Source organism: Microchirus variegatus (assembly GCF_963457635.1).
Source record: "Microchirus variegatus genome assembly, chromosome: 13".
In the NCBI taxonomy this organism is placed as follows: Eukaryota; Metazoa; Chordata; class Actinopteri; order Pleuronectiformes; family Soleidae; genus Microchirus; species Microchirus variegatus.
In genome coordinates, this window is record NC_139814.1 from 15746121 (window position 1) to 15767996 (window position 21876).

Genomic DNA, 21876 nt, shown 5'->3' on the forward strand with positions numbered 1-21876 from the left:
ACCTACAGTGGAACTGGAGCTGTCTGTTTGTTAAACGAAAAGAGCAGCGCCACAAATACCCAGTGTACCTGTGGTACTGCGTATGTGTGCCCCTGTTTTTAAAGTTTAGCGTTACTTTAGAGACTCATTTTAACAAATCGGGGAGTCACGCAAACATGACGTCACGCACGTATTTTTCCGGTCAGTCGTCATGGAAACGCGTTAATGTTGACGCCGTTTAATAACTGCTGTTAATGCGCCCAGCACTAATTAAAACACAGAATGCTGTGGAAAACATGAAGCAGGACCGTGAAGCGGCGAGGCCGAATGCTTTTTATAGAGTGGGATGACTGAGGGTGAATGGGGACTCTCAGGCACTCCTCTCCTCCATAGTGGGCTTGTTGCTGGGGATGGGCTGGGCTGCGTACACACTTCTACTGTGGCTGTCCACGCTCTGAAAGTACGGGTGGCTCAGCGCAGCGAAGGCCGATATCCTCCTGGAAGGATTGAAGGCGAGGAATTGCTGCAATGAAATAAGAAAACAAAACAGCACAAAAATTATTGCTTTTTCACGCTAATATCTCATCAGCCAATCATACTGCGGTAATAGAAAATTTGCAATAGTAGAAACTAGAGCTGAAACAATTTATCCATGAATTGATTATTAAATTAACCGTCAACTATTTTGATAATCGATTAATGGGTTTGAAGCTTTTTTTCATGATTAAACAAAGATTTCTGATTGTTTCCGCTTCTTAAATGTGAATATTTTCGTTGTGTCTTTGCTCCACATAAACAAAGAAATCATTAAAAGTGAATCATTTTGGCTTGTGGACAAAAACAAGACATTCAAGAACATCGTCATTTCCAGGTTTGACAAACACTGTTTTTTTTTTTTACATTTAAAGGTGCCATATGTAAGAATGTAGCCAAAACGGTTACTACATTCAGATTCAAAATACCAAGGTCTTTTAGGTTTCGTTTTCTGACGTAACTGGCAACCCGTGGTTGCTCAGCACCTGAGACTCTACTGACTGCAATGATTGGTAGACGGCGGTAGGTGGCGCCACATGCCAAAACATGATTTCAAAACATAAACATGATTTACAGTCTGCAAAATATTTTTTTTTATGCAAATATTTTGTCTGTACTGTTGTTGTTGGTGAGTTCAGTTTGTTATATGAACATTATTCCTGAGTCTCTGTGACATAGTAGGAGGATTTTATGGCCAGTTGATTTAGATTTATTACATAATGCACCTTTAATGGACCAAACGATTAATCGAGAAAACAACCGACAGATTAATCGATTACAAAAAGAATCATTAGTTGCAGCTCTAGTAGAAACTTCAGTAACTAAGTCTTGAAGACTTAAATCTTTGACTGCACAACGCGGACGCTGATTCAGGTCCACAGAATACCTGAGGAAGTGTCCAGAGAGTGTATAATGGCTGTAGAAAGGCTCTGATTAAGTAAGTATCTACCATTAAGAGAGCCTGTCCTTGTTCGTCCATGTCTGGAACCAGGTCTTCTATTGGCTTAGGGCGCCGTGGGGTGAAGGCACTCTGTGGCAGGGCCACCTCCTGGGGCCAGTCCTCGACTGACGGCACCCCGACGACACTGTGGGACGATAACGTGCGGATTAGTGCGGAAGTGCAGCAGCCATTTTGACAGAGTCAGAGTAGGAAAATCACAGGTTTGAAATCATCAATGACTGACGGAGTTATGGTTATCTGCAACACGTGTGCTTTTCCTGATAAAACGATGACAAAATGGCTGCTGTGCAAAGGGCCCAAACTGTTCTAATAATGTTTATGATCATGATGGTTGTGTATCTGTGTGTGTCCCACACTGAAGTGGGATAATTAAAGGTGCCATATGTAAGAATGTGGCCAAATACGGTTACTACATTCTTTTAGGTTTCGTTTTCTGACGTAACTGGCAACCGGTGGTTGCTCAGCACCTGAGACTCTACTGACTGCAATGATTGGTAGACGGCGGTAGGTGGCGCCACATGCCAAAACATGATTTCAAAACATAAACATGATTTGCAGTCTGCAAAATATTTTTTTTATGCAAATATTCTGGCTGTATTGTTGTTGTGGTGAGTTCAATGTGTGATATGAAGATTATTCCTGAGTCTCTGTGACATATTTGGAGGATTTTATGGCCAGTTGCTTTAGATTTATTACATAATGCACCTTTAAGTTCAGTAAAGGAAAAATGAAGAGCTGGTGTCATCGAGAGACAAGAAAAGTACTTACTCAAAAATCTTTCCCAGCTGATCGACATCCGAGTTCCCTCGAAACAGCGGCCTGGAAAATGCGAAAAAATAGAAAACAGTCGAGTCAGTTGAGTGCACTGCAATAAACTTAATCAACATGTATTTAAAATACTCCGTGGTTGACAGTGTAACGCAGAAACGGCGTTAACGCTCGCCCCGCGCCACAGTGGACGTCAAACACGAGCGTTTTGGCTCGAGGCGAGAGAGGAATGTGTGACGCTGACGTGAGCGTTTGAAGTGGCCACACACACACACACACACACTCGCAGCTTCGTCTCATGTAGTCAGGATTGTGTTGGTAGTAGCACCGAGGAGGGGAGGGGAGGGGAGGGAGGAGAGCGACAGCAGGGCTGCTGGTGGTTCCTGTGGCTTTGGGCCGTCTTTGCATGCCCGTGGGCGGCCAAGGCCTGCACTGGCTCCCTCACAAATTCCAGCAGTCATCATCGAAACAGGCCTGCCGGGCCACCGCACACGGCAGGGGCAAAAAATAAACCCATTTATCCATTTTGTGCATGAATGTGTGCAGGGAAAGTGTGAAACAGAGGCGTGTGAGACAGAGGAGGTTGATTATTCTAACAGAGAAAGAGGTATGGGAACTGGACCTTCCTGCTGAGGGTCCTCAAAAAGGAAATGAGCTCACAACAATCATCTTTGTGACAGCTTAAAGACTTAAACATGGAAGCATGAAGGGCATTGCAGACAGTCGAGCTTTATGCATTTTTTTGTTTTTTCTGTTTTTAGTCGCCAGCAGATGTCAATGTTATGCAGGAAACTGATGCATACGGTGAGTGTGCTTGCGTGCATGTGTAAATGCAGTCTGTATCCACTAGGGCTCAAAAATTAATCAAAACAACATCTCTGGTTTGAAACGACGCAATTAGCAAACTGTAAATGCTGGTTTCAGCGTTAGGAATTTAAAGCAGATGAGATTTGAATGTTGTCTCACGTGGTCCATCGCACTTTAAATCCAGTGAACGTGGATCTTATTGGACTTAAGTTCACTTCCTACAGTCCAAGTGCACCCCACTTCGCTTTGGAGTCAAGAGGAGATTGGCCCAGCACCATGTGTTCCCTGTTTTTTTGCCGCTTGCAGGAAGCTTTGCATAGCTGAACACCCACACTTTCCTACAGACTCAGACACTGGGATATTAGTCACACAGGGGTATTTTGCACATTGCTACAGTGACAGGCAGCAAACGCTCTTATCACATGCCTCAGTTTAGGGGGGGGGGGGGGAAATCCGAATGGATTTGTGTTGCGATTGCTCAGAAATGGCCCTCAACTAGTCTTTGTCTTTGACACATATGCAGAGGGCAAATCCATCTGCTGAGGTTTGAGAGTCATTTAAGATCAGACTAAACCAGTTCTGGCTGTTGCATAAAAAAAAAAAATCACCTACAGCAAAGTTATCGTGCCAAAACAAGTAGGGCTGATAATTCCAAGAGGTCCATTTTTAAACCAGGAGCAGTTTTTCGGTTCGTTGGACGCTCTAACACATGCGTACGCATCAAAAAAACAAAAACAAAAAAAAACACTGATCGTTTCCCACTGCAGGGTTTGCACACACGTGCACGGCGCGTACACGCGCATACAACCCACTGAAGGATGGCAGTTAAACGAGGACCGAGACTTGGGTTGGGACAGGCAGCTGAGTCACGCTTCCTCCAGTGCCAACGCGGCGGCTCTGTCCCACATTCCACCGAGACAACCTCTGGAATGTGTGCGCGTGTGCATGTTTGCACGTGAGAGCGTCAGCCTGTCTGGGTGGGAAAAGTTTAGAAAACGAGAGAAAGTCGAACGCGCGCGTGCGGGGGGGGCTTCTCCGTGGGTTTAAGGTGTGCGGACGTAGGATGCGACTGCAGAAAACGACCGTCGAGGATTTATCGAATCAATCGATCTCCATCTGCCGAGTGTGAGAAAGTCGACGCGGCCGCGCGAGTCTCTCTCAGGGCCATTAACGCAAAACGTTCAACCTTTTTTTCGATTGGAGGAATGTCAACAAGCAGGCACCGTCTCTCTCTCTCTCTCTCTCTCTCTCTTTCCCCATTCATTCAAATTATGACTCACCCCGACACTATCCCAGTCATGCAGATGCAGACTTGCATGATATTTGCTCAAATTCCTTTGACAACAAGTTCCCAACTCTTCTTGTTACAGTACATACCCATTAAATGTGTGTGTGTGTGTGTGTGTGAGTGTGTGTGTTTTTTCTCTAAACAACGGCATGTTTGACTATGAAAGTGGAGATGAAGGGGGCTCGGGTGGTAAATCTTTGAAGTTTCATGAGTCATAAGAACATTTTTTTGGAAGTTAGACGCCGTTTTTTTATACCTGCAATGCTAGAGGACTTGCACTTACAAGCTGCAGGAAAACATGTATCTTTTTTTATTGTCTATCCAGAAGTCGGCAGATATAGGCCCTGTCCCAATACCTCCCCTAACCCTCAATTTTCGCCCCTAACCCTAAATTTTGCTCTTTCTCGTGTAGGGGGAGTGCAATTTTGCCCTTATAATCAACCCTCAAAATGTAGTGAGCTCTGATGCGGCCTTAAAATGAAGTGGAAGATGAATTTAACTATTATATATTATTATATAATTTAAATATATTTTCGCAAATAAGCGCGTTACAATGTCGAAAACGTGTTGGAATATGTTGGTTTTATATACATCCAAATCACTGACGACTTATGAAAGCAGCTAGCTAACTAGCTACATAACTAGCTAGCGGCTGTTGACAAAATGGCTGCTGTGCTTCGAGAGAGTAGTAGCACGCTCCACCGGTAGAATTGTCAACTTGCGACGTCGGTGAGCACGTTCGCTACGTTCACTACGCTAATTTGCAAATAGTGGTGTCCCAATTCAAGCCACTTCCCTCAACGAGGGGCGTTTACGGTTGAGGGCACTCCAAACCAAGGCTATATTTTGAGGGGGAGAAATGGGACGGTGCCATAGTTCATTTGAACTCACAATGGTAACACTTTAGATTCAGGGAACACATATTCACCATTAACTAGGTGCTTGCTAACACGCATAGAAGTAGAATACTAGCCCTTTATTAGTAAATATTAAGCACGTATTAACACCTCATGTAGGAAAAACCTTAATTCATGTCGTAATAGAGGTAGAATAGGGAATGTTGAGTGTTACCCTTATAATATATCTGCAACAGACACTAAAAATCAGTTCGTTCATTCCACTTTCTTAATAACTTTTGTTAGTGGTTTGTTGCTCAACTGGTTAAATAAAAGGTCAAATAAATAATAAATACATTCATTTTCTCTCAGAGAGATGAGGTAATCAAACATGTGAGTTTCGGTAGCAGACCCTTTTTTTTTTTTTTTTTTTAAAGGGGCAATTACGCCACCGTTTGATGCCGTCTGGTTTGTTGTAATTGAGCCCGTCGACGATTATAATCTCCTTCGTTCGACGACACTGGAAATCAATAAGCGGAGATTTCTTGTCTTCTCTTGTTCGGCACTTTCTCTCTATCTCTCTTTCTTTCACTGCCTCTCCCAGGTGCCCTTTAATCTCTAACAGGTGGCCTTTTAAAAAGCCATCTCAATCACCTGCATGCAGCGAGAGAGAGTCTCACACACACACACACAAACACAGAGAGAGAGTTAGTGTGTGCGTGTTCTGTTTATCGCCATCAAAGGGTTCTGCCTTGTTTCCACCTTAAGGCAAAGCTGGACAAGTGCCAGACTGTGAGGACACACACACACACACACACACTAAAGCTTTTTACAGCCTATTGTGTCAGGGAGAGAGAAGAGGTTACACTAAACCAGACTACACACACACAAACACTCCCAACAGATTCACTTTGTGTGCTCGCGCTTAAAGGAACAGTTCATAAACAAAAGCCAGGGCAGACCTTAAATACACGCGTTCCTTTATGTCACTTCCTTATTTACAACAAAAAATAATGAACTTCACTTCAAGTGCCTCTCACTCTTCGGTCCACGTTTGATCTTTAAAAAAAAAAAAAAAAAACGGTGACAAAGACGTGAAAAGCGCTTGGCGTTTCGCGACGCGGTGACGCATACTGTGTTGAGGTTTGACGAGCGTTAAACATGTTTGACTTTACATCCATGTGCCATAACTAACAGTCTATCCATGTTCCTTTGAAGAACAAACAAAACATAAGATAAGTCCTTATCCTGGTTTAATTTGTATTATTTATTTTCAGCCAAATTAGGGCTGTCAATAATTATTATATCGTTATTAATTCTTCAAATAAAATACAGCTAAAACCTAACATAAGACCACCGACTGCTTCTGTTCTGTTCTACCAACGACAACATGATGGAATCAGAGAATAAAGGTAATTTAAAGTGACCTACGCAACTTAACTATTAACAGCATTGTTGCTACTTCCTTGTTTGTCAATCAAACAAATGAATTATGTTTAAAGGTGAAGTGTTGAAGTAGATATTAAGATTAACATTGAAGTGCCCAGTCCTGAAGTTTAAGAATGCAAAAACTCTGTCATAATAATATGCCGTATGTGAAACCAGCATTAAAAAGGTGCCATATGTAAGAACGTGGCCAAAAACGGTTACTACATTCAAATTACCGAGGTCTTTTAGGTTTCGTTTTCCAATGTAACTGGCAACCCGTGGTTGCTCGGTAGCTGAGACTCTACTGACTGCAATGATTGGTAGACGGCGGTAGGTGGCGCCACATGCCAAAACATGACTTCAAAACATAAAAAATATTTTGTCTGTACTGTTGTTGTTGGTGAGTTTAGTTTGTTATATGAACATTATTCCTGAGTCTCTGTGACATATTAGGAGGATTTTATGGCCAATTGCTTTAGATTTATTACATAATGCACCTTTATACATTAAAAGTTTTAGTACAACACAACACCATTGCAGTTTCAAGGGAAACAGTCTGGATATCACATAAAACACTGTGTGGTAACTCTACAGGAGGTTTAATGCGACATGACGGCGTCCATAATTTTCATGGTAGTTTCCGTGGCTCTTTGCACAGCAGCCGCTTTTGCAGGTTAAACTAAGAAAATCACAGGTGTAACGAAAGAAATTGAGGACGGCTTCTTCCGTTTCAGGGTACCTCACGATGCGACACATGGGTCCACGATACCGATAACATCACAATACAGCGATACTGCGATAATCAATGTGAAATCATATAGCGATAAGTCGCGATATCTGAGTGAAGACAACAAAACGTTAAAATGCGGGATTTCTGTATTTAGTCATAACATAGAATAACAAAGTGCATTAAGTCTATCTATTGAATGTGGATGGGGCATCTCTTAACGTAGCTTTCTCAGCCATTATCCCGCCATAAACTCCCTCTTCTTGCTTGCCGTAAACATGACGTCACGCGCGTCTTTTTCCGGTCAGTCGTCATGGAAACGCGTTGTGCTACCTGAAACCTAAATATTGAAGATCTGGTGACGGCCAATGCCATACGGTCTGACACACATCATTTCTACAATCACCAAACCCTTTAATAACCTGCACCACTTTTCTTTATTCACCTCCCGTCACCTTTCACCACTGGAGCCTTTAAATTCCCACTGATCACCACGTGCAAAGGGTGGAGAGGGGAAATGTGAGGCAGTGCGTGTTGGGGTGCGAGGACGGTTGGGGAAGGAAGCATAAATATCAGGCCGAGAGCTGCTCATCCTGGCATTCGGCCCAAATTCAGAGACGCTGTTCCTATCAACTGTGCCGCACGCCATTACACGCTGGCCAGACCCCAGTTTTCTGTCGATTACAGGACACATTTCGCAACACGCGGCGAACAAATGGAGCGTTAAATAAATATCAACAGCGGAGTAAAAGATGACAAACTATCCACATACCCGGGGGGAAAAGTGGCTTCCTTTCATGCATAAACCTGCAGTGGGTTTTAATCTGTTAATTTGGTTATTTCTTCTTATTTTTAGGATGTAAAAAATGTCAGTTATTAGCCGGGCTCTCCAGTGTGTGAAGTTCGTTAGACCACAAACTGTCAAATACCTACACCGAGAAGCTGAATCTTGACTTGCACGCTACAACCACAGCAGGCAGCCAGCCATCGCTGGATTGGTTTGATAAGGCAACTGTAACGTGATTCCTCAATACTCGCAGAGCATCTGCCAGGTGTCATTTAAGGAAACAGCGAAAAAGCTTAAGAAACACCCAAATAACTGATTCTGTAATGAGGACGGTTGGGGTTTTTTTCAATAAAAAAAAGCAGAGGAAAATGCAAAAATAAAAGAGATAATCCGATGTAATAAAAGACATCTCTTATTAAGTAACCGTGCCCTTAATCTCTGAGGCAAGTTATGGCTCAAATATGGTTGAAATTCAGTTGTATTCATTTATTTCATCAATAAGCATATGTATAAACTACAGTGCATACATTTACGGAGACAGCTAGGTTTCCAATAACGTATATCGCAATTTTATTTTATTTTAGACCCATTTCCAAATTCTGTCAAAGAAAAATCTGCATACATCCGTTTCCATCATCGTCTTCTATAAAACAAATATCGGGTGTTAGCTCACCAAGATAAAACAATAGATGCCATCTCGCCACAGAAGGATTAAAAAGAAAGATCTTAACTGTTCATATATGGTGACCTTTTTAGTCACAAAAATGCGATTTAAAACAGGCTGAAAAACACCCCTTGTGATTGCAGGAAGTCAGATTGTCAGAACTGTCGAGGTATACAGACGTACACTAGCCTCATCCTCCCCTTTTTAAAGGGGAAATATTATGCAAAATCAACTTTTTAATCATTTTAATACTTATATTTGGGACTCTGGAGGCCCTATGAGTAGGCAAAGTGTGAAAAAAGATGACTCGCTCATGTTTTTGTGGTCCTCCTCAGTCTAAGTACAGGAGATAAAACACGCAATGCTGACTTCCGCACTCATTGCTACGTCACAATGCGCTAAATTCCTGGAATCGTTGTCTCCCGGAGCTCCGCTTTGTCCCTAAAAAATGTGAGTGTGCAGGCGAGGGCAATAGTATCCGGAAGAGCGTAAGTCTGTGAAGTGTTCTATTCTTGGCTGCACAGTGCAGCACAGAGTTCTACACAAACTTCCAGCCTCAGAGGATTTACGTGTCCAGTGGATACATTTTATATATGACGGCAATGTGCCGGTTAGAGTCGGCAAATGATGGCTTTTCCAAATGCTAACTGCTGTTAGCTGCCGGAGCCTCAGTGACGCTGACGTAGTTTCCTGTCACTCATTTGCATTTAAAGATTTAAAGGTCACATAGAGTGGTCCTGTTGCACATATATGTTAGTTATGGAGGTCTACTTACATATATTAACTTGTTTTTATGGTCAAAAACCTCCTAGTTGCTGCAAACTAGCCGATAGAAATCCTCTTTTCTGACAGTGTTTTTCTGCTGCGAGTTTTCAGAGTGAACTTTCACCCCCAGAAGACAGAGTCTTGTGATTGGCCAGTACTATCCAGCACATCCGTTCTCAGAAGCGCAGCGCCCCCCTCTGGAACGGTGGATGCACTGCTACTCATTATCAAAACATTGTTTTAACAGTGTTTAAAAATAGCTTCGTCACGACTCCCCGCCGCAGTCCCTTTTATGACTTTAAACCGGAGTCAGACCCAGAGTCAGAAGTCACTGTTGCTCGTGAAACACCTCCACAACGGACGTTATTCTTCTTCTGCGGTTCAATGTACGTAACCGGATGTGCCCGGACTACCGCCCGGAGCAGGACGATCGGTTGTTCAGGAGAACCGCTGCTTACGTAACTATTACGGGATTTTCAGTGATCTCGTTGAGCCCCGAGATTACAATAAAACACAACGTTCTCAGCAATGGCTGAACTGTTTGTTTCGAACCGTCAGGGCTTCATAAACAAGGTAATGACGCAGATACACACCAAAAAAACAGCGATAATAGGAACTTCCGGTCTAGCTCCGCTTTAAAGAGACAGGCACTCAAAACCGAGCGTTCTGAACAGGGAACTATACACCCACAAAGTTTCTCTGCTTTCCGGTGTCCATCCATCTGTACGCCGTGAACGGACCACCAGTCCATAGTTTTTGAATTTACTAGATATCGCAAATGGCCTAGGAGTTACTGAGTAACGAGAAGTACGCATGCCAGATCCCGTCTGCGACGACAGGATGGTAACAGAAAGGTTCATGGATCAAAGAAATGTTCTGGATTCACTTTTAAGTCTACACAGGTATCAAAATGTGAGGAAACTCTTACCTTCTCCTGAACATCTCAGCGAAGATGCACCCGACGCTCCACAGGTCCACCGGTGTGGCGTAACTGGACTGGAGCAGGACTTCTGGAGCTCTGTACCACAGTGTCACCACCTGCAACAGACGGAAGAAATATGAGCAATCACCGAGACATTATTGTTCATGTTTACGTGTAAGAAAAACCCCCCCCCCACAAACTCAAGCCTCCTGGTGTGGATTAGGTCTACGTCTATGGGGGCTCATTCACATTCGCTCTTCCCTCCGAACACAGGGTTAATGCTTCTCTGTCCCCATCTTAAGCTTACGTAAGACATGAAATCATATCTGGCAGGACACGATTCACTGCTCCTGTTTAGGTGTACCCACATCTCACAGTCTTTCCACAGCAGTGCAACCACAGACGCACAAACCTGCGTCTACACACAACATGTAGGTGGACGTGGTTGAGACTTCGATATCAAAGAATCCCACTCAACCTTTTCCATCTGCCAAAAAACACTTCCTGTCGAAACCGCCTGACGTATAAATAAATAAATAAATAAATAAATAAATAAATAAATAAAATGGCAGCCATTTTGTGGCCAATTCACAGTAAGCAAGTGTGTCTTTGTGTGCAGTCATCGCCTGCAGGAAGGCAGCAGCATTGTTAACAGCTACAGTAGGGAAAGCCTCCAGACAAAACTCACTGACCCCTGGTAAGAGAGTGGACCGCTTCCAGGTGCTTTCCTAAAACTGCAGATTTTTCCAGCAGCTCTTGGCTGCAGTCGCCCCTTCAGGCTCTGCAGAGAGCGCTTATCGGGATCTCGGGAGTCGGCGGTAGATGTTTGTGAGCAGAGAGAGAGAGAGAGAGAGTGCGGTGTCATCAAGATATCTTTATTAGCTGGCTTGGTCCCGCGGTAGGTATATGAGGAAACGATGCCCTGATTAGATGTTATCGGCAAAGCCTGTATGGGTAATATGAGATCTTCAAAGGACGAAGATGGCCAAATATGAACTATTAAAGAGTGAAGCTCATGAGCTCAAGTGCCCCATGAGAACTCGGCGCTCATGTAACTTTATGGCTCACAGACTTTTTGGATAGGATTTCTTTGACTAAGGGAGGTCGATGACTTCAGTGTTACATTTGTTAAATCCACTCCAGAGGCTCTGTGAGTGTGTATTTGATGGTCCTTCTGTCATTTAACCACCAATAATTGTGAAAGTCATAACTTTTGGCCATGTTAGCAGTGTGGCTGCATGTATGGCAACCATGAAATGTTGTTTTGTTTTGTTTTAAATGTTTAATTGAATAAAAATATTCGGACCAATCAATATTAATGGTCTCTTAACTCTGATAATCCTAAAGTCTTTGTAATTCGGATTTTTACTCTTTCGCTTTTGACCCACATTAAACTTTTTTTTTATATAGTTTTATTGTACGACTTGTTTATTTGTGTTGTTTTTATACTTTCTACAGTATTGTATGTTTTATTGTTTGTTTTTAGGTCTATTAGGTCACACATTTGATTTATCTCTGATGTACAGCACTGTGTTTCTGCTGTTGTTGTTTTTAACGTATGTTATCGATAAAGTTGGATTGAATTTGATTCTTACAATTATAATATATACTAGGTCTGAAACACTTTCCCCGATAAATCGATGACTAAATTAATGATCAACTATTTTAATAATCGCGTCATCTGTTTGAGCGTTTCTTTTTAAATAATTAAAACAAGTTGATGTGATTTTTCAGCTTCTTAAATGTGAATATTTAGCAGTTTCTTTGCTCCGTGTAACAAAGAAATCGTTAAAAAAACAGAATCATTTGAGAACATCATCGTTTCCACGTTTGACACTGATCGACTCATCATCTCAATATTTTTTAAATATCCTTTCAAAACGCACATCTATTAACTATATAGACATAAAACCATTGTATTTGTTATATACAAGTGCCTCAATTGTTTTTTTTTTTTTAAATAATTAAATTGCAATGCTAAACTGAAAGCTTGTGCTCTAAACTGCCGCACAGAGCTGCTGTCAACGCTCAGTCATTATCTGCACACTGCAAAGATAAATATTTTGAATGGTCTGCACTGATATTTGACATTGGGCAGTGGGGCAACTGCCACGCTGAACAATGAGTAAAGCAACCAGGCTTCAGGGAAATGTTTTATTAGCCACCACCAGTGACCTGCTCCAGAGGTCAACGCAAACACGGGCTTTATTCATCACTGAAGTGTGAGAGGAAGCCGTTAATGTCTGAGGAGGAAAAAAAAAAAAAACCTGCAATCCTCCAGCAACAGAGACAACAAGAGCGGAATAAAAAAAGTTTGGTCACATTTTGTTCGTCTCTGCTCAATGACGCTATTAATAGAGCCGCGGGGCTGCATTTTTGCAGATGTGTGACACTTTCTCATCCCCTGCTTCCTGCTTTAGTGGAAATAGGGAGGAAGTTGTGGCTCATTGGCCGAGATCTGCCAAATGACCAGAAACGCTCAGAATGAACAGACGCACTGTTTTAGATGAGGGGGAGATTTTTTAGAACAGTGAAACCTCAAAGAAAAACATGAATGGATGTTGTATGGATGGCCTTGTGGTCGAGCAACAGAATGTGTCATTCATTACTTTCAACTGTAAGGAAAATGGAGGACGACACAGCTCCTTTTTTCGATTTTAACTGTGCAGTGCAGTTCTCTGCAGCACATCTCCACAGTTTCCCCCTCTCAACCCAGACATGGCACGGCTAAATCCGCCATCAAACGCTCACATACTGACGTTTAGGAGGCTGCAGCCGTGCAGAGTCGAGTCTCGAGTGTGAGCACGCGCTCACGGAGAGTCTTCTAGGAAGAACCACAGCCCTACGGCTCGGGGTACATCCGCAGTTATTCGAAAACCTGGCCACAACTGCACGTTAATGCGCACATATCGCACTCTGCATGCGCTCGCACACACACACACACAGTGGAAGACAGACGCACTGAGGTTAAGCGGTATCTGAATCTTCATATACTATAGTTATTGTAGCCGTCGACTTCCGACACAGTAAGTCTTTCATTATAGAGCAGCATATGATGGAGCAAAAATATATATGAATATGGAAAAAGCAAAACAAAAATATGTGACAGTAAAAACCCAGGCTGTTTGTCCTCTCTTTTCTGTCATAAACATGCAATTTTGGGTATTGTTGAGGAATGTATGGCTCAAGTATCTTTAGTATGAATGAGGTTTTCTGTTTCAACGGGGTATACATTTAGTAAAATCGGACAACTTTAAGTTTGAACTTGTTCATAGATTTGTTTACACTAGTCAGAAAAAAAAACATTTAATCCATGTACTCAATCTAATCTATTCAATTGTAAATCGCTTTTAACAAGTGGGAACATGTTATGTACATGTACTTTATGCCTTTACGCCATGTACTTTATGCCACTTAAAAGGGGACATATTATGCAAAATAAACGTTTTAATCATTTTAATACTTGTATGTGGCCCTATGAGTAGGCAAAGTGTGAAAAAAGATGACTCCGTCATGCTTTTGATGTCCTCCTCAGTCTAAGTACAGGAGATAAAACACGCAATGTTGACTTCCGCACTCATTGCTACGTCACATTGTGCTAAATTCCTGGTATTGTTGCCTCAAGGAGCTCCGCTTTGTCCCTATAAGAATAGCGTAAGTCTGCGAAGTGTTCTATTCTTGGCTGCACAGTGCAGCACAGAGTTCTACACAAACTTCCAGCCTCAGAGGATTTACGTGTCCAGTGGATACATCTTATATATGACGCCAATGGGCCGGCAAATGATGGCTTTTCCAAATGCTAACTGCTAACTTTTTTTTCGCCCAACCTCCTCACTCTCTCACTCCTGCAAGTTCTTCTTCCTCCTCTACAAAATGACAATTGTTTTTTCTTTAAACAATCCTGTCCCCCTCATGTCTGTTTCTCTTACCCCCAAAGTCTGTTAAACGCACACATTATGACTGCGACACAGTGATGTCAAACGTGAATGAACTTTTGAGCAGATTCACACTCGACCGTCACATCTGTTGCATTAAATATCTCAAAAATACCACCCCCCCGAGAAAGAAAAAAAAAAGTTCCAAGTCCCGGCCCTAACCACACAAGTTACAAACCATTCACAAAGACATGATACCAACACACAGTTATAAAAAGAAGGGGGGAAAAAAATACACAACATGCTCCAATTGCAATGTTGCTTTTTTCTGTCCTTTCCCTTCCTCTTCTTCTGACCACATTTGCATTCCTTCTTCTTTAGCCTCTCTCCCTCTTCCCATTCTCTGTTCTGCTTCACATATCCCTTCATTACCCCTCTCCTGCTTCCCTTCCTCTGTCCGAGCTGCATGCAAACGGATATATAGCCTCATAGTTTATGTCAAGACGCTGAAAAAACATAGTCGGTGAGTCAGACTTTAACTGTGCAACACTGTGTTTTTTTTTCTTAGGTCAGCTGCTTTGCATTTCCAGTCGGCCTCTCCGCCTATCCGACACCCTTCTCCTCTTCCTCCTCCTCCTCATGGCAACAGAAAAGCCGGAGGTGGTCAGATAAAGCCGGGGAGAAAAAGAGAGAGAGAGAGAGTTTGACTGAGAGAGACAGAGAGAGTGTGAGAGGCTGACTCCAGATTAAAGGACAACATTCTGGAAATTCCTTTCTGCTGAGAGCATCCTCCCCCTCACCCCCACCACCACCACCACCACCATCCTCTGCATCCCCCGCTGCTGCTGCTGCTGTACTTTCCTCCCTGCTCTGCTTAGGGGGGAGGAAACGGCTTCTCCTGCCCCCAGAGGACCTCCAGGCCTCCTGGGCTGGACCTCCAAGCCTGCTCGACATCCAGTATCCGGAGCAGCGCCACCACAGTGCGCACACTGTGCATGCCCTGCGGCGGAGTCTGACAGCGGGAATGCATGCACGGGGTAGCGTGGGTGTTTTATGGGCTCGAAGAGCTGCACCTGCTGCATCGATGAATGCAGCGTGCATGCCAAAATGTTCGCAAAGCTATCTGGAGCATGCGTTTGATGTTCGGGATAATGGTATTTTAACACAGCGCAAGATGTGTTTTCGTGGGGCGATCGTCACCGGCGATGAGAGAAAAATGCGTTCCTGAGGTTGTTCGGCGCATGGTAAGACCTCTCGAGGCGGAGGATTCAAATTAAGCTGTTTGGATGTTAAAACTGTAGCGTGTAAACCTTAAATTAAAAATAATTTTTACAAATTAATTAACTAGTGCTGGGCACGTTAACGCACAGCGCATACTCTAAAGTAACGCTAAACTTTAAAAACACATAAACAGTACACAGGTACACTGGTTATTTGTGGCGCTGTTCTTTTAGTTTAATAAACAGACCGCTTCAGTTCGACTGTTGGCACGCTAACGGCGATAAAGGAGCTAATGCGGCTAACATGTAAACGGTGCCTGAGCACGTAAACATGACGTCGCTCACTTCTTTTTCTGGTCAGTAGTCATGGAAACGCATCATGCGTCGTTAGCATGCCCAGCACTATTAACACAAAGCGGATTAAGCCCATCAGTGCCACATAGTGTAACATTCCCGCACGGCACACCGGTCGTGATTTTGTTTCATATTGCGAAAGACCGAGGCAACAAACGGCAAAACTGTGCTGGCAAAGCCACGGCGGCTGCAAACACGGCTGGATTATGGCTGAAAACGCAAAGAAGCACCCGCAAAAGAAAGAGGATTTAAGCCTCTTGCCCCCGCACTGCCAATCTCTCTCTCGCAGGTCTGATAGTATTGCTTGACAGAGCATACATATAACGTTACATAATTTCTCTCCCAGATGCAGAATAATAACAAGAAAAATGAACAGTTAAAGTTATGCACTGCAGCTTTAGTGTTCATTAAGTAAAATGTAAATTTTGTCAAAAATGCAAGTTACAATTAAAGCTTTTTTGGTATTGCAGCTTTCATACAGACTAGTGCAGAAGAAATATAACATGTAGAGCTCAGTGATTTGACGTCATATCATGTTTTTAATCAATGAAACCAGACGTCAAACTTCCGATTGCGATGAACAAGCGGTTGGATCCACTCATGCAAAGGTAATATAGCAGCTGGCTCTGGGTTCATATTTACAGATGAGTGGAATCCACTATCTGATCAGATTCTCTGCAAGTAAGCGGATCTTTACTTTGCTTCTCTAATTAATACCCCGTCTGCTCGTCAGTCGACTTCCAATAATTAAAACGATCCACCGAAATCACTGGCAAATGAATATGTGACCAGACACCACGAGGATGACTGAGGCCAGGCCTGAGGGCTGCGACACCGGAGGCACTGGGGCTGATGAAGCTTGGCCAGGGGCCAATGTTTACATTCTCTCTCTCTCTCTCTCTCTCTCTCTCTCACACTGAAGAAGCCCAGGATGAAAGAGCGCCTCTACACACACACACACACACACTCTCACAAACAAGTACTTTGGATGCAACGCAGGCCAAATAACTCATGCTATTGAATCAATAAAATTAAAACACCAACTAAACGAATAAAAAGGAATAAACCTGCAGGGCAGTCGAGAGCGTCAGGTGAATGGTCTCGACTGTTTCCGTCTCCAGATAGAATTCGATAACATTCCTGAAAGCAATCCACCGCTAATTAAAGTCTTCCTAAGAGAACCTCAGAGGAAAAGGGATAAAGGCCGCAGAGTGTGTAGGCAGGACACGTATGAGAGAAGCAGCGGATGCTGTAATAATAATAATAAGAGTCAAACTATGCACTCAGAGAGTACAGTGAAGCCGAGGCTGTGACGCCGTGTCTCCCGAGAGGCCCCATTCGGAGCTCCAGCAGTCAGCCATGTTGTAAACACCATTATTTCACTCCTCCCTCACTTTCCCTCTTTTCTCTCTCTTGTTCTGCAGAAAAAAGGACAATTATACAGTCGCACAGCGAGAGAAGATTTAGGGAGAGGGTTGGGGAAAGGTAGACAGACAGAGAGACAGAGAGAGAGGGAAAGACGGAGCTGCAGAAGGAAAAGTGCAAGAGCAGCACACAAACTGTATACAGTAAAACAGGAGGAAAAAAAAAAAGAGGGGGGGGGGGGGAACCACAACTGTTGCCAAAGTATGCACAGCATACAGGAATGCAGCATGGGGCCCTCGGTGAGCGAAACAAAGACAGCACAGTCAGTGGCTCGCTCTCCCCAGTGCTACCACATCCGCACATCATTAGCTGGAAAATTCCTGATATATGCTGTAATTTTTTCTCTTTTTCTCCCCCCCCCCCTCCCCTCTTATTTCTCTTTCCGTTGCTGGTACAGACAAGGCTTTAATATCCAGATGTGGTGTGTGTGTGTGTGTGTGTGTGTGCGTGCACCATGCCAGGAGAGCATCACCAATTAACACTGTGACATGTGGTCGTCGGAGTGCGTATCAATGTACAATGTATTTCTGTTCCTATACATAATGTCAAATCGGGGCCAGCTCTTTTTGCTCCAGCCGGCTGCAAGTCAAAGCACAGAGGAAGACTTTTTCCTTTTTTCTTTTTCCCATGCGGAGCCATTTGAGGAGATATCTAAACATTCCCAGAGAGTGCTGCACGTGCTTCCCTGCGTGCTGTGCACCGCCTCCCGCTCTCTCTCCCCCCAATTCTGCCTGCCTTTATTTTCGATCAGTCAGATTTTAGCAGAATTCGCAAAAGTTCAATATCGCATCGATCATTTATCATCTTTTGGAAAACAGTTCCCAGAGTACAACATATCTCAAAACGGCACAATCAATACGTGGTGTGCTTCCGTTATAACGTCATAAATAGGCCTGGCATACACTACCGTTCAAAAGTTTGGGGTCACTTAGAAATGTCCTTATTTTTGAAGGAAAAGCACTTTTTTTTTCAATTAATATAACATTAAATCAATCAGAAATAAACTCTATACATTGTGGTAAATGACTATTCTAGCTGCAAACGTCTGGTTTTTAATGGAATATGTACATAGGTGTATAGAGGCCTATTTCCAGCAACCATCTCTCCAGTGTTCTAATTGTACATTGTACAACTGCATTTAACGGCGGCAATGTTAACACACGTTTCCATGACGACTGACCGGAAAAAGAGGCGTGTGACGTCATGTTTACGTGACTCCGGATTGATAAAATGAGTCTCTAGTAGTAGTAGCTAAACTTTAAAAACAGAGGCACACATACGCAGTACACAGGTACGCTGGTTATCTGTATCGATGCTCTTTCCTTTTAATAAACAGACCGCTCCAGTTCCACTGTAGGTGCGCTAACCGTCGCTAAAAGGAGCTAATGCAGCTAACGGAGCTAAGGGGTGCCTGGACTCCAAAGTCGCTGCACGTAAACATGACGTCATCCGCGTCTTTTTTCGGTCAGTCGTCGTGGAAACGTGCCGTGCGTGCGTCAGCGTGCGTTAACCTTTTGCACAGCACTAGTACATTGCGTTTGCTAATCGCGTTAGAAGGCTATTGGATGATTAGAAAACCCTTGTGCAATGATGTTAGCGCAGCTGAAAACAGTTTTGCTGGTTCTTTGACAAAAGCAAAGTTTGAAGGGCAAAATGATTATTTGGAATAAAAATCATTATTTCTAATCTAATCTTTCTATTCATTTTGCAAGTCATTAGTCTGTCGAAAGCCATACTTTTAAAACATGTGTCAATGATTTGCTCTTAAATTTTTTGATTTAAATTTCATTTTCTTTATCAGTCCCACAGGGGAAATTCCTTCTCTGCATTTAACCCATCCTCTACTAGAAACCTTCCTTAGGTATTAGGAGCAGTGGGCAGCCACTGAGGAGCAAGCCAAGTTCCCTTTCCACTTAGCCATTGGCTGCCCATGTTGCCCAAATTGTACCAATTCTAACTTCTCATAGTCAGACTAACCAACCCAGATAATGTGATTGGGAGTCAAGGGTTTAGTACAAGTTAACGGATAATAGGAAGGACACTCAAACCAACATCTAGCTGCAAGTTAAACCGGAAACCACCTAATTCTAACAAGCTGAAAGGGGACGGATCGCCCATAGCGAAGCAGAGGCGGACACACTTTATCCAATAAATCGATTCCCTGCTAGCGCTTTGACACTGGAACAAAGGGGGGCAGTCGTCCAACAGAACTTAACTGTGCATGGAGATAAACATGTAGATGTTGACTGGCTCACAGTGACCGTCCACACTGTCCAAGGCTGGTCATCCTCGCTGAGACATTTGTGTATCATCATTTTTGAACAAGGCACAACTTGGAACAAACACTTGCATGTGTGGTATGTCCTGAGGGCTCACGTTTGAGCAAAACTTTACTTGAAATTATATTTTTCTTAAACCACAATGCATTATATTATTGCTAAAAATGAGGCACAAACAGTGAGAACACAGCAGCTAAAAAACCTTCAGGGAAATATAGATTGATTTTAAAAGACCAAAAGTGGGGAAAACCCCTTCACAAATCCAGACTGGATAGAGTCCGACTGCTTTTGAAAGCTTTGTATTGTATTGTATGCTCTGCTGTTGAGAGAGCGGGCAGGAAATCTGGTTTCAATTTGTTTAATGTCGTCTGAGATATGGGTGTCTTATTTTGGTAAACGCAGTGGGAGGGCTTTAAATAGAGGGAAGCTGTGGGATGAACTGGGAACTGGGGAAAATACCTTTGATCAGGTGACAATTTCACTACTCTGCATGTCACCACCAGAGAGACTTTCATGGAAACTATGAGCGTATATATAAGAAAGTAGAAGTGGTTGTTTCAATAAACAAGACTTGAAAAGAGGTCCTTTTGGCTCATGTGAAACTCGGTGACCAACACACTTACGATTATCTTACAGGTAAAACAAAACTGTGTATTCTTTAACAAATACATTGATGACTAATAAAAGATATCTCGTCATCTCCTGTTAATTAATCTAGGGAAAACAACGCGGTTCAAAAACAAGTCCTAACTTAAGTCTGGTGGCTTTCCACGTAAGTTTCCCAAATTCAATTGGACAGGAAAGTGTGCACATGACCTGAGAGTGGAAACTAATAGTTTTCATGGGACCTTCCAATCTGCCTTGTGTTATGATGGTCAGTAATGTGTGGAGGGTGAGAACGGAGAGGCCACCGGGTCACTGGAGGATATCTTTTGTGCGGCATGAAGAGAACGACGGACGGACCGCAGAGATCCAGTTAAGAAAGCTGCCTCGTTATTGTCAGAACGATAACCTGCTCTCGCCAGTGACTTCTGCAAAGTTGTGGCTAGGCTAAACGCCCATAAACTGGCGTGTGATCAACAGACGCCAATTCTGTGAAATTTGCAAAGATGTGGCCACATCAGCCAATCAGAGACCAGGACCGGGTGTTTTCCCGTCACAGCTTCAACAGTCGACGACTCCTCCTGGTGACAGACTGTGTATTCCAGCAATCCAACGACTCTGAAAATTAGAGATATCCCGTACAACTATTTCACTACCGGTGCGATACCGATATTGCAGCCTTGAGCATTGGCCGAGACCGATATCAATCCGATACGATATCTGCACAAATCATACATGCTTTATTACTAATTTTGTATTACTTATGCGGAGTTCACATGATCACAACAGGCGCTGCTGGATAGAAGTGCTGGAGCGGAATGGACTGCTTGTATCGGAGATTTTAGGTGCAGTCCGATATAACCCGATACTAATTTTTTGGCTGATATCGGACCGATATGCGATATCAATATCGGATCGGGACACCCCTACTGAAAATCACTTAATTTTACAGCGGATCTGAGGGAACCGCTAAAACGGGTGGCGTTTTACCTAAAAGAACGTCTTAGGGTTCGTCCTTTGGATCCGAATGAGTCATATATTTCAACGCTGCATCGAAACAAACCCTCGAGAGTTAGAATCTGTGTAAACATTTGCTGTAGCATTTAATCCGACATCAAAGGACATAAAGGTTTAAAAAAAAAAAAAAAGGTCTTGAGCGCTTTAGCAGAACTGGGACCTCACTGTGGGACACACTGAGAAAAGATCCATCGCGTCTTTTCTGCTATGTCAGATTAAGCCATCAGACCCCCCCCCCCCCACCCCCCATCTGCCTGTCACTCACTCACGGTGCTACAATGAAGCCTTAGCCAGATTGGGGTCATTAAAAAACCATCAACAAAGCAACAGACCCCTAGGGACTGCAATGGCCGGCCTAATCTGGACTGCTGTACCAACGCAATGGGTGGTCTCTCTCTCTCTCTCTCGCTCTCGTTCCCACTCTCTCACTACAACATGATAGGTGAGTGATTTCTAAAAGGACCATCAATGAAACACAACCATGTGCGTGCAAACACACACACGCACCGACTCGTAGACATTCACACACCCAGAGACCACATCTTTGACATGTGTGACAATGTCACCGAGGCGGTAGGCGAGAAAGCCGATTCACGACAAAACGAGAAGTTCGACCATTATCGGTGCAAAGCGTGCG

At 43.3% G+C, this 21876-nt stretch overlaps 1 protein-coding gene across 1 annotated transcript in view; it reads right to left on the reverse strand.

Moving 5' to 3' along the window:
• Window positions 1-349: 349 nt before the first annotated feature.
• cdk6 (cyclin dependent kinase 6) overlaps window positions 350-21876 on the reverse strand; it is a gene marked incomplete at both ends in the record, with an annotated part of 36637 nt that continues 15110 nt past the window's right edge. Inside the window, 4 exons of the mRNA XM_083899357.1 lie at window positions 350-502; window positions 1463-1598; window positions 2243-2293; window positions 10473-10582. Coding sequence (XP_083755483.1) covers window positions 350-502; window positions 1463-1598; window positions 2243-2293; window positions 10473-10582 — 450 coding nt within the window. The remainder of the gene's footprint in view (window positions 503-1462; window positions 1599-2242; window positions 2294-10472; window positions 10583-21876) is intronic.